The following is a 13,869-nucleotide window of genomic DNA, read 5'->3' as shown; positions in this document are numbered from 1 at the left end:
CCCAAAATCAATCCCAACCTTCCTTTTATGGTCATAAATCTTGTGTTTAAATTTCATAGATTTCTATTTACGTATACTAAAGTTATGGTGCAAAAACCAAAAATAATGCTTATTTGGGCCCCTTTTTGGCCCCTAATTCCTAAACTGTTGGGACCAAAACTCCCAAAATCAATCCCAACCTTCCTTTTGTGTTCATAAACCTTGTGTTAATTTCATTGATTTCTATTAACTTATACTAAAGTTATTGAACGAAAACCAAGAATAATGCTTATTTGGGCCCTTTTTTGGCCCCCAACTCCTAAACTGTAGGAACCAAAACTCCCAAAATCAATCCCAACCTTTCTTTTGTGGTCATAAACCTTGTGTCAAAATTTCATAGATTTCTATTTACATAAACTAAAGTTATAGTGCGAAAACCAAGAAAATGCGTATTTGGGCCCTTTTTGGCCCCTAATTCCTAAAATGTTGGGACCAAAACTCCCAAAATCAATCCCAACCTTCCTTTTGTGGTCATAAACCTTGTGTCAAAATTTCATCGATTTCTATTCACTTTTACTAAAGTTAGAGTGCGAAAACTAAAAGAAAATACAGTACAATAAAAAATAAAAGATTTTCATAAATAAATAATTTATAACTTTATTATATTAATTAAAAGCATGAAAACACATTTGTAAATACATTATTAAATATATTTTTTTTTAAATATTTATAACAAAATGTTGATTTTCAAATTTAAATCTGTTTAAAATCTATGGTTTAAATATTCTGCCAGTGATAAAAATAGTGTTATGCAAAACTACATCATAAAACCAGTCTGCACCAAAAACTTTTTCAACTACTAGTGCGAAGAATAATATTCTGACATTTTTCTTATTAGTCCAAACAAAGTTTTGAAAAAACTTACTAGTCTGAAAGAAATTTTACCAGTCTGGGGCATCAGACTAGTGGCTAACCGTGCAGACTGTAAAACAGATATGACAGACAATATTAATAGTTGTTTGCTATGAATTTCAAATGGACACATGATTTAACATTTGCAATTGTTACAAAACCAATTCTTTGCCTTTGGAAGTTGTTTAGTCTAGCACAAGATAAATGTACATGTTGCCACTCAAAACAGGAACTACACATTACACTGGCTTCCTTTGAATCTACATCTTGTGTGCATATGTTACATATGTAGATAGGGTTCTTTTTCTCCTTTTTATATATGCTCTAAACAGCTAGGGGTGTAGCTAGGCCAAAATGATGTGTACTTAAAGCCGGGGGTAAGTCATATGGCGAGGGGTCTTGGGGCCCCTCAAGGTCCCTGGAAGCTCTGGTATTAATAGTGAAAAATTCTGCGTTCTCGCAATTTCCTGGAACTTAACATGACCTCATAAAAATCATATAATAATTTGAAGAAAAAAAGTAATTAGAGAAAAACAAACTTCTAATGTGTATTGGGTTGAGCTAGATTGGATAATAAGGAGCAGCGTCTGTGCAACTAACATGTTATTTTTCAAAATGAGAAAATACATAAATAAATACAATTACTTTCTCTTTGTTTTAGACTTTTTTTCACCTTTTCATTTTCAAATATAATTCTAAAAATCATTTCCTTCTTATACTGAAAAAAATGTGTCTGATGAAATTTTTATTTTTTCACGGTTTTTGTTTAAAGACCAAGCCCGATAATCGCTTGATTATAATTGTATTTCTCAAGTCTTCTCATGGTACTGAAAGACCATTTTGCGATTGCATCGTCAACACAATCACAATGCTGGTTCCGTAAATGAAAAGAGTATACATGTACTAGTTTCCGGAATGTAGTATAGCTACAAAGTGACTATTATCATATTTGTATTTTACTTTTTAATTTATTTTTAGATAAGAAGTTTAAGTGTTTTAAGTGTTTATATGAGCAACATTAACAAAAGTTTTTAAATAGAAAATTTTGATATTTAATTATTATTCTTAAATTTTAATTCCAGTTAGATATAATTTAATCAGAGCCGGCTAAATAGCAAATTTGCTATTTTGCCGGTGCCGGTCAAATAGCCACTGCCTATTTATATTTATACTCCTTTGGTTTTACGTCTTTAGATAATAATTTCTGAAACAGTAAATTCCACAAATATTGAGTCAGGGTTTTTATAAATGTTGATGTGCATAATGCATTACATATAAGAGTCAGTTTATTGTCTTAATTTTGTATGCCATAACCATTTAATGTAAATGTGTTTGTGCGAATAAAATATTGTCTATTGTCTATAATAAAGCCTACCACTCTCGATGTTCTTAGTTACAGAATTTATTTAGGTTTTGCAGAAATAATAAACGTGAGTCAACAAAAACACGTGTCTTGTAACCTTTTCTTCAAAAAAAATCAGTACCAAAAATCTGGACGACAGTGCGATTTGAATGTTACGGTCTAAGTTAATTCAGCGGAGAAAAAGAGACTGGTTTCAAAGTGCATCAATTAAACTTTCCATTCTTATACTTTCATACAACTGTGACATACGAATAAATACCTGATAGTTGATACGTAAAAAGTCAGATCTACTGGTTTCCAATAGTTTATTGTCTGGTTAGTCACATGCGCGCTAAAGCCAAAATGCAGGTAAAAGTATACTTAATATATTATCTCCCATGCATTAAGTATAGTGAAAGTATAAATAATTGGTATTTTGTTGTAAATGTTATCATTAATTTATTAAGACATTAATCTGTTCAAATATTTGTCACTCACATTTCGAGCGGTCAAACTTCTGTGTGAGAAAAATTTAAAAACAAGGAACCAGTCTTAATTTATTCTGAAGAGTTTTAAGAGGGGAGATAACAGTACGCTTACGGTCTCACTAATTAGCGACAACAAGAATTTTAGCGACAACAAGCGTCAACAAGCGACAAGAAGCGAATTATTTTAGCGACAAACAGCGACAAGAAACTATTTAGCTGTTATTTAGCGACAAGAAAACATTTTTTTTAATTAAAATTAATTATTGCAATAAATATTAAAAGAATATGCAAAAGAAAATAATTTTAGCGACAAGAAAGTTAAAATTGATAGAAAAAAATGAAACATTATTTACATAATATTTTATCATCTATTATGAATAACAGCCAGTATTACGTTTAATTATTGTATTATGAGATTACTTTTCCTTGTGTTTTAGAACATATTATTTATCTTATAATTTGTATTTTAAAACTCTTTTCGTGCAATATGTATTAAGCTCGCAAAATGAATTACTTGTGCATCATTGTCCTGAAAATATTGACACAAATTGTGAAATACAAAGAACTGAAACCAAACAGGAGGAAAAGAAAATTGAAATGTGAATGTTTTCATCTTTTTATTTGTTTATTGCCTCATTAAACGATATTTATCATGTTTATGCATATTGATTGAAGATGAAAGGAAATTAATGACAATCTTGAGTTTTCAACAGGTGTTCCCTATTTACAATGATTGTATAGTCTGGCGCGTGTAATTGTATAGTCTGACGTGTGTACAAAGTTGAAGGTGATAATTGGATGTTATTGTAGCAATAAAACAGGGGACACGCGACTCGTTAATCTCATTTGATGTTCCACATTGTGTGTACTGTTATTACCTTAAGGTGAAGCCACAACTAATGTTGTTCCTATCAAGAACGATGAATTATACTGTTAGAAAGGAAATAATATTTCATGTTTTTGTTTCAATAAATCCTTCAAAGGAAAGTTGACCTTTTTTTTGGGGGTTTTTTTCCGCAAAAGTACGTGATCTGTATATGGACCCCAAGGTAGAACCACGTCCTCGTCGTGGGCTCTGGAAACACGCTTAAATAATAAAGATGGCAAAGCGTGGCTGAGAGTTTTACAAATAAAGCATCGAATTGACATAACAAGAGTACACTTAGAGCATAGTATTAAGCAAATGAATCAAAATATTATATTCCATTATGCCCGCTCCATATATATCTCCATTCGATTATTCATACTTTGACTTTGATGAAAACAGATTCATACATTATCTTATACATATTCTTCATATTTAAAAATTAAAAAAAAGAAGCTCAATCTCTTTCTTTTTCACAAATGTTAAATTTCTTCATCTACCAATATACTAATATAAACTTCACAATCTCTTTCTTTCTCACAAATGTTTCATTTCTTCGTCTATCTGTAACAATGGAGACATTGAAGATGAACTTCACTTTCTTTTAAAATGTTCCTCCTATAAATATGTGAGAGATAACCTTATTAAAAAATTAAATAATGTTCTATTGAACAACAAATTTTCTTCCTTTAATATCATATAACTTGCTTATATCAGAGACATATAATACAAGAGATTGGCAACTCGGCGAAATCCCGTAATATCACACGGCCACATTTAAACCTCGCGAGATCTCTTTGGGTAATAGAGTCTTTATCAAAGTATTAAAAGTACTCGAAGTAAGGGTGAATGTTTAAGCATAAATTATCTGTTTCAGTGTTAAATTTAACATAATTAATTAAATAATTTGAGTTCATGCATAAATATTTATTTCAATGTCATTTTAATTTTGATTTGTATTATTTGTATTATTGAAAAATAGACATAACTTGATATTGAATTAAAAAAAAAAACGATATTAAATAGTTAACACTTAATAAATTGTATCAGAGTTCATTTTATTTGATAGTTTCATAATGGGTTTCTATTTAATATACACCTGTGTCAGAGACATACTTTCACAGTGTGACATGTATATTACGCTTGAATTATTCGATGGTCAGGTAAATCACAACCTGTTTAAAAGAGTTTTAATTGACACCTGGTACACAAGAAGTTGTTACACCACAGGTGTCCACAATCTTTCCAAAAATACAAAATATAAAATTAATCAATGAGTAGAAAAAAAAACTTAATTTGTTTCTTTATTTACCGTTAATCATGATCAACTTTGTCTTATATTCATAACTCTTATAGATCATTAAAAAATTATTACTTTTTGTGTTCATTATTAATTGGGCATGTATTGAGTTGTTTTTTTGGGGATTGTCGGTAAATTGTTTTCTAAGTGTGTTTTTCGAAATTTACATTATGAGCTTGTATTGAGTTTTTTTTTTTTATGATTGTCGGTTAATTTATGGTTTCTCCTTTTCACGGATTGTGTATTTAGGATTTACATTTAATGATCATTTAATAGGAAATGGCAATATAAGTCTCACTTTTCAACTCGAATGTAAAGAGATTAAACCATAGTTTAAGTGTAAGGAACTGCTAAATATACGATAAAAACTCACAGCAGCAGGTATTGCTGCCTTTTCATGTAACAATTTTTGTAAGAATAAACATTCTACTATGCTATAATTCTGTTAACATGGCAAGTTGACTTCAAAGCATACCAGTTTTAATGCCACATTGATATCTAAATGTTTCGAAATGTACATGTTTCCCTTCTTTCTTTCTTTTTAACTTTTGGACTAGTTAAAATCTCCTTTTAGTTTTGAAACGAAAATGCACATGTGTAAATAGTTTACAACTATTTGACTTGATTTGTAAGTTAAAACCTTTTTGTTTTACTTTATACAAACTGCACGATCAGGCTGAATTAAATGATGGTTGCCTAACGTCCAGTGGAAAATATCTCATGGCATATTTTTAATATATTGATGTGCGAGTGTATTACATTTCTTTTCTGTACAGTATATGCAATATAATATTGAACTCTCCACAAGAAACCAAATGATACAGACATTAACCACTGTAGGTAACCATAAGGCTCTAAGCTATATGTCTCTGCTTATATCAATTCTAAATAGTAATTCCCAAACAATATTAAAAATTGTTGTCAACTATTTGAATTAATGCTTGTTGCATGGTGAGAAACTCATTATTAAAAGGTACTTGTTTTTTGTAATAATGTATATGCTTCTCATTTATTTTTTATATATTTCTCTCATAATTATCCACTGTCACTCCTTCATTGTATATATGTTATTGTAGTTAGTCTTTAATTTGTTGCCATAACCATTTATTGTCAATGTGTTAGTGCTAATAAAGTTATCTTATCTTATCTATATAATAAAACATTTTAATTAGACATATCTGCTCGTATATTTAAAAAAAAAACATTACATACAAATTTCTTTATATCTAATAAAAAAAAAAATGTTTTCTTGTCGCTAAATAGTTTTCTTGTCGCTTGTCGCTAAAATAATTTTTGTTGTCGCTTCTTGTCGCTTCTTGACGCTTGTTGTCGCTTGTTGACGCTTGTTGTCGCTAATTAGTGAGACCCGTACACAACACGTTTTCTACTTTCATTTTCCTGATTTGAAATGGAAGCAACAAGAACGTTGCTATATTCCGAGATCAAAGAAACTTTGTCATCTTTGAATATAACAGTTTTTGACAACAGGTATATATCAAATATCATTAATTCAACAAAGAAACCAATTGCGCAAAGATCTTAGGTATTTGCACAATCAGGGGGGGGGGGGGGGGGGGGGGGGGGGGGTGCAGCAGGATTTGTTTATGATCGGTTATTTATTTTTGTAAACTAAGAGGACAGACTATTCATTTTCTGCACTATTGAAGTTCTGCACTATTGAAGCAAGATTTTTCATTTTCATTAAAGCAAGGGACTGATTATTCATTTTCACAACTATATTTTTGATATTCGAAAACATACAATTTTTTAAATGATTTGTTTTTTATAAATAATACATATAGTATAGTCAAGTCATTATGTACCATTTAAATAGATCATGGAAGTATTATATTGACAGGAACTACAATGATTAATTAGCATTTATTTATAACCCGTGTACAGGGGTAGCCCTGTAGAAAAGATATGGAAACTGTCTAATTAGTACGCTGTCGTTAATTTCTTTTGTAGTCATGCCGCAGTCATAAATTGACCAGAGATACTTCTTATCAATCACATGGTTTTAATCGAGACAGCTTTACAATATTACCTGTCGGAAAACACCTTTACTTATTTCAATTGCGTCGGTAGACCTTTATTTGAGAACAACTTATTTAAACAAATCGATTGATGGATAAAAAATGAAAATCGGCCCAGAATTAATTATTCTACAACGATTTGAAATAGTGAGTGACATTATTTTATTAGTTTGTGGGTGAAGTTTGAATCGTGATTAAGGTGTGTTCCGGTTACCGCCGGTTAACAATAAATATATTTGATTAATATTAAAACTGTGAAGTTTAGAGTAATATATATATGGTTAAGTTACTGGATAATCCTGGAAAGTAGAAATTTCCAGTTTACAATACGAAAATTAATCGAGCAAGTACCAATCAACAAAATACAGCAGAAGAAAACAGAGATCTAACTACGTTGTATAGATATTTATATAATACATTTCTGTCCCCTAAAATATGTTATCACTATCCGACCAAATGAAACCGTCCAAATGATACTGGTAATTACCGTAAATATTATTGAACAGTTGCACAAGAATTTGTACAATGTTACTATACAAATACTTGAGTCGCAGTACTAAAAAAAAATTCAACACATCGGGGTTCAGCTGAACATTCGTATATACCAACCAATGATCTTACCCTACATTTATTTAAAATCTCTTTGATCTTTTGATTTTATCAGAACGATCATTTACAATTGTCTTAAATATGCAGGAAATGTGTGCCACTCAATGGAGTAAACAGTATAGTTATTATATAATCACAACTTGCGATATATATTTCATATAGTGCAATTTCTACCGAAAAAATAAATCAATAAAAATGGGGCATTTATTCAATAAATTTGGTACAAATTTCCATCGTCAACGTGTTTTTCTATAGAATTAATGATGACTCGCATTAATCCATCAATCACTCAATCGGCACAGTTAGGTAACAGAATCTGCCGAAGTTTGCCGATTGCTGTTTCCTAAGAATTTATCACAACTTTCGATTTCTTCGTTTATTTCCGTAATCCTGAAATCAACCGAGAATGACAATTTTTTTTTTGAAGGGTTTTGGAGCCACTGAAGGCCCAAGAAGCTATAGAACAAATGATGAAAAATCATGCTTTCTGGGTGTTCCGAAGACCCTTTCATAATCTGAAAATGAAAGGCTAAGCTATGACCTACTTTAAATTTAAACAACTATAATGTTATAGTTCTAGTCTCATTTCTGACAAAGGGAATGATCAAACTACTGTCAGAAACACTACATGGAATAAAAACATGCATTATGATTATACTTTAAACTTGAGATGATTTTGAAGGCAAGGAAATAATTAAGATATGATTATTTTAAAAAATATTTACATTAATGAAGTAATAATAGTGAGAGGTGGAATAATTTTTTTTTTTTTATCCTTCAAATTATTTTTACAAAATGTGACATATTAGAAAATATATATGCATGATATCGAAATGAGAATTACAATTGCAAATCTAGTAATTTATTATTTTTTGTTTTAATAATTTTTTGACAATATTTTGGTCTCAACATGCTCAAAGCAAAATGTATAAATTCAGTGTAAGACTGAAGTTTCTAGGGACAACATCAAAAGACCAATGTGCATAATAAAGCAAAAATGGAATTCACATAGTTAAGCCTGTGGCTGCTGTTTTTTTTTAAACTCATGATCAAGTTCATAACAAAATTACTAGATTACAAAAGGAATGCAACACTAACAGAATACAGAAGGGTAATCAATGAACAAAAGACAAATAAATGAGAAACATTGATCCCAAAAAATCAGGGCTTTAAGTCTGAGGGAAAACAGAACTTTCTTCTTGCAAGGCCGTGAACATAATTTGATATGGAGACAAGCGTTTGGTTTTGAAATTTCCTACATGTAGTTACGGCCCTGTTAAAATAAAGGTGAGGTAAGGTTTCCTGAGACAATATACCTCAAGTTAAATGAAACCAATTTTCAGACATTTCAAGTATATTTAAATAATATTTATACTTTTGTTATTAAAAAATTTAGGAAGTGTTTCCCGATTTTTTTGGGGAAAAAAGATGAATTTATGAAGAATCTGGTGCCATCTCATACTTTCGATTAGACCTGCTGAGTTATTTATTTTCTATACATTGCAAGTCAGGTAATTTATTTTTGTGCTTATCAAGGCTGAGTTATCTATTTTCAAAATCACTTCTTTTAATAACCCCCACTAATTTCAACCCCCCCCCCGAACAGTGAAATTTTTATCGCGAACAGTAGAATTTTATTACATAATCTGAAAGATGAAACCTTGATCTTCACAGGAAAAATACTCCCACTGCTGTGAAAAATCTTTTAAGAAAGTATCAGTTCATTATGTAAAGCCATTATTATTGCATTTTTTCAACTGAAATAGAATTTTCAGCTAAATGATAGCATCAAAGGCATAAACCTTGCTACTTAAAAGAAGCAAAAAGTTCATATTTTTTAATTTTACTTATTAAAAAATATGATTTAAACCTATGTGTTTAAAATTTTGAAAAAACTACAAAATCCCGATTTGTGACAAAACCTCGAATTTGCTACTCAAATAAGTGATTTAAAAATCACTTATTTCAGTAAGTCCCCTGACTGTTGTAAGAATCGGGGTCCGTTCGCTCACAGGTGATTGTTACAATTGCCGGGTTAAATATCCATACGAACCCCTAAAAAAACAAAATTGCAAGGTGTTTTTTTAGGGGTTCGTATGGATATTTAACCCGGCAATTGTAAAAAAAACCCTGTGGTTCGCCCTGATTTCTTTCCTTCTTCTTCCGTCCTTCAGGACAATCTCCATGGCATAGGAGTAGTAATTAACCTCCACCATCAAGAATATATAAACAGTTGTATGTACACAATATATACAGTTTCTTTTATGGCACTGGCTACGGTTACATGGAAATGTAACAATAATAAAAATATTATTGTTACATTGGAGACTAAATGCCGGAACGCAAAGTCGGGTAAGGAACCGATTAATTACTAATGTAACAATAATTACTGAGGCTACGGTCAGTCAGGGGTACTACTTGTACAAGCGTACTTTATTTACTTGAAGAAGTAAAAAAAAATATACACATATAAGTAAATAAATAATGTTTGAATAATCTCCCCTTAATTTTCTAAAAAATTTACTTGTATAAGTAAATTTTTCTTACAATCCCACAAAAATCCTCAAGTTTTGAGATCATATGTAAAATCATGCCTTTAATGATTTTTCCCAGTTTTGCTCAAATTTTTTCATTAAAGTTCAATGTTTCATCTCATTAATTCATCAAAGAAACTGATTGAGCAAAGATCTTGTATATTTGCACAAGGCAATCAAAAATTGCTCCTTTGGGGCTTGTAAATGAGCAGTGTTATGAAGATAACAGACAAATAGGATTTTTATTGTCCATGAAATTACACTTAAATGATTAGTAAAGACATCTGTAAAGGGTACACAATTTTAAAATTCTGTTAGAGCAAAGAAATCTTAAGAATTCTAGAAAAGAAGAAAGGATGATTTTTTTACTTATACAAGTAAAAAATTCTGAATGTCTAAGGGACATAACTAAGCCAATTTTTTTTTTACCTATACAAGTAAATAAAATTCACTTGTATAAGTATCCTACAAATTTACTTATATGTGTATATTTTTTTTTACTTCTTCAAGTAAATAAAATACACTTGTACAAGTAGTACCCCTGACTGACGGTAACATTGCGTTATTGTTACATGAAAAACAGCAATATACGATGGGTCTATTAAAATGTACAAGATAATAAAAAAGACATTTATTTTATATTTACAATACATACAATTATTAAATATAAATTCTTTAATTATTTATTTGCAATGACATTTTCTACATATCCAGTAAGTGATTTTTGGAGCATTTCTAAGTCTGACACATTTTTGGTGAAACCACTCCAAGCAGCCATCACACACCAGTGATGCCGCACTGTGACTGTCCGTATCACATACTGTACAGTTCCATTCTGCGATATCCCGTTTTGATGATTAAGGCAACCTTTAATGTTTGCCATGCTTCCGGTGAGAAATACTTTTTCACTCTAGCAATGTTTATATTCTCATCTAATATTTTGGTTGGAAGCATGTGATGTAGTTTTATGTCATCTTTCAGTATGGTCACATTGCCGTCCATTACGGGTGTAAGGTTTACCTCAGATTTCAGTATCCAACTTTGCATAGCTGAAAAAAAACAATAAATTATAAAAATGCAAGTCAAAAGTCAAAAGTTCATCAAGTACTAATAAATAGTGAATTATTTTCCATTATTCAAACTGACATCGCCATGGCTAAAAAGTAAAAAGGCAAACATACAAATAAAAGTACACAAAACACAACATGGAAAACTACAGACTAAGAAACACAAACCCTATCAAAAACTGGGAGTATATCAACTGTCCATTTTTTTTAAAAGTTATTTACCTTCTTCTTTTTCCTTTGCTTGTCTTTTAAGAAACGGCATGACTCTCTTCGTACTTCTGGGCAATCCAACGACGCAATCTTGCATGAATATTATGACCCATTGATATTTGTTTATAGGTTAAACTTAACTTACCTTTGGTTTGGACGAGCTCCATCTGATTTTGAAACGAAATTACGTCCTCCGTGGATACATGTATACAGAAGTTCACAGTATTTTACTTCACAGTTAGCAAACTTTGCTATAGATGAATCATTTTTTTTAGAATTGCGTTTGTATAGCTGAATGAAATTTGTGTCTTGATATTGTTTCAGTTTTGTTTCAAACGAATCCCAAGTTTTAAATTTTTCACCCAAAACAAAATTGGTCACAGGAATCTCTGCATCCATTGCAAAATGCATTGTGCAAAGTATAATGACAGTAATACGAGTAGGTGTGCAGTTAAATACTTTAAAGTGAACACTTTTCTCAGCCCGAGTTCTCAACAACAAACCATTGGACTATATTTTCGCCTTTGGCACTACTAATCTAAAGTAGTATCTTTAAAACACCAAACGTGACCATTTATACGTTAAAAAACCCAATTTAAACACCATTTGTAAATCGATAATATTTATTACTTATTATTATTACAAGTATTATTTCGTACATATGCAAGATTAAGGCAACAAAACTATAGAAGATTTAAGTTTAATAAATCGAGCGTACATTGCTGTTTTTCATGTAACAATAACGCAATGTAACCGTAGCCTCAATAATTATTGTTACATTCGTTATTAATCGGTTCCTTATCCAACTTTGCATTCCGGCATTTAGTCTCCAATGTAACAATAATATTTTTATTATTGTTACATTTCCATGTAACCGTAGCCAGTGCCTTCTTTTATACACAGTGTTCCATTCACACGCGATTCGATGTTTATCTTTTGGTCCAAATAGGTGTTTGAAATGAACTTCTTTTCACCATAGTTTTAGCCACAGGAATCAGAAGTTCTATAAATAAAATTCTGTAAATAATAAAGTCGACTATCAATAGAGCTTCTATAAATAAAATTCTGTAAATAGCTTCTTGTAAGCTCTATTGATAGTCGACTTTATTATTTACAGAATTTTATTTATAGTACTTCCGATTCCTGTGCTTTACCTGACGGCGTTAATCGTCTTATCGTACAGTATAGTGTGGAGTGACCTACGCTTACTATGCTTTCAGAACATTCGTTCATTTTCAGTTGTGAAATTGCAGTATAGTGTGGTGGAACCCATGCTTACTACATTTCATCATACTTTTTGGATGGATTACATCATAGTTGCCGGTCGATTATCTTTTTAATTTAACTTTCTTTTTCTCTTTTTGTTGATTTAGCGTTCTAGCTCTGATGGAATGTAGGGCAAAACACAGTTTTCGAGATATAAGTTCACAATTCTGCTCAACTTTCTTATTTAAAATTATATCTGCCTGATGTTTTTTAGCAGTCCAGAATTACTTGTAATCTGGAGTCTGTCGTGATGTTGTAAAATGATATTGCTGTTTCCTTTATCAAAAAGTCATCTAGTTGTTTTAGAAAAGGGTGACGTATATTTTCCAGAATTTTACACTTAAGAAGCAGATGTTCGATATCTTCGTTGTCTTCATCACATAGTTTACACGTTGGCGATTGATACTCGGTAAAGCTTGCACGTTTAGGCTGTGTCATGTATGTACCAGTGACCATTTTAAGTTTTATTCCTATTGATAATGCCCCTTTTGATAGTTTGTTGTCATTTTTCAGATCAATGATTGGATGGCAATTTCTTGGTAAAAATGCAACACAGTTAAGATGATTCAGTGAGGAATAGAATCTACAATCATGAGTTATTCTTTGAATCCAGTATGAATCCATCACTTTGCGTCCTGCGTCCCTCGTCCGTCGTCGTCGTCCATCGTCGTTAACTTTTACAAAAATCTTCTCCTCTGAAACTACTGGGCCAAATTTAACCAAACTTGACCACAATCATCATTGCCATTGGGGTATCTAGTTTAAAAAATGTGTGGCGTGACCTGGCCAACCAACCAAGATGGCCGCCACGGCTGAAAATAGAACATAGGGGTAAAATGCAGTGTTTGGCTTATAACTCAGAAACCAAAGCATTTAGAGCAAATCTGACAGGGGTTAAATTGTTTATCAGGTCAAGATCTATCAGCCCTGAAATTTTCAGATGAATTGGACAACCCATTGTTGGGTTGCTGCCCCTGAATTGGTAATTTTAAGGAAATTTTGCTGTTTTGGTTATTATCTTGAATATTATTATAGATAGAGATAAACTGTAAACAGCAATAATGTTCAGCAAAGTTAGATTTACAAATAAGTTAACATGACCGAAATGGTCAGTTGACCCCTTTAGGAGTTGTGGCCCTATATAGTCAATTTTTAACCATTTTTCGTAAATCTTAGTAATCTTTTACAAAAATCTTTTCCTCTGAAACTACTGGGCCAAATTAATCCAAACTTGGCCACAATCATCTTATGGGTATCTAGT

General features: G+C 31.1%; 2 protein-coding genes across 9 annotated transcripts in view; one reads left to right on the top strand and one right to left on the bottom strand.

The window, feature by feature from the left end:
* The window catches only part of LOC139510158 (PAN2-PAN3 deadenylation complex catalytic subunit PAN2-like), a 312,625-nt gene extending 309,796 nt beyond the window's left edge, over positions 1-2,829 (bottom strand). The window contains exon 1 of one of the 4 annotated variants that reach the window (XM_071296503.1): positions 2,732-2,829. The gene's annotated coding sequence lies outside the window, so the exon portion shown is untranslated. Of the gene's footprint in view, positions 1-2,351 lie in introns of all 4 variants that reach the window. The other 3 variants (XM_071296504.1, XM_071296507.1, XM_071296508.1) reach the window with 3 other exon arrangements.
* The window catches only part of LOC139510162 (E3 ubiquitin-protein ligase E3D-like), a 102,537-nt gene continuing 91,189 nt past the window's right edge, over positions 2,522-13,869 (top strand). For 3 of the 5 annotated variants that reach the window (XM_071296517.1, XM_071296516.1, XM_071296515.1), the window contains exon 1: positions 6,232-6,374. In XM_071296517.1, the coding sequence (XP_071152618.1) occupies positions 6,295-6,374 (80 nt within the window). In that variant the 5' untranslated portion in view covers positions 6,232-6,294. Of the gene's footprint in view, positions 2,603-6,231; positions 6,375-6,854; positions 7,070-13,869 lie in introns of those variants that run through there. The other 2 variants (XM_071296518.1, XM_071296519.1) reach the window with 2 other exon arrangements.

This window comes from Mytilus edulis, chromosome 2, assembly GCF_963676685.1.
Source record: "Mytilus edulis chromosome 2, xbMytEdul2.2, whole genome shotgun sequence".
Taxonomy (NCBI): Eukaryota; Metazoa; Mollusca; class Bivalvia; order Mytilida; family Mytilidae; genus Mytilus; species Mytilus edulis.
Note: the sequence above shows the minus strand (reverse complement) of the source record. Positions and strands in the feature narration are given on the sequence as shown.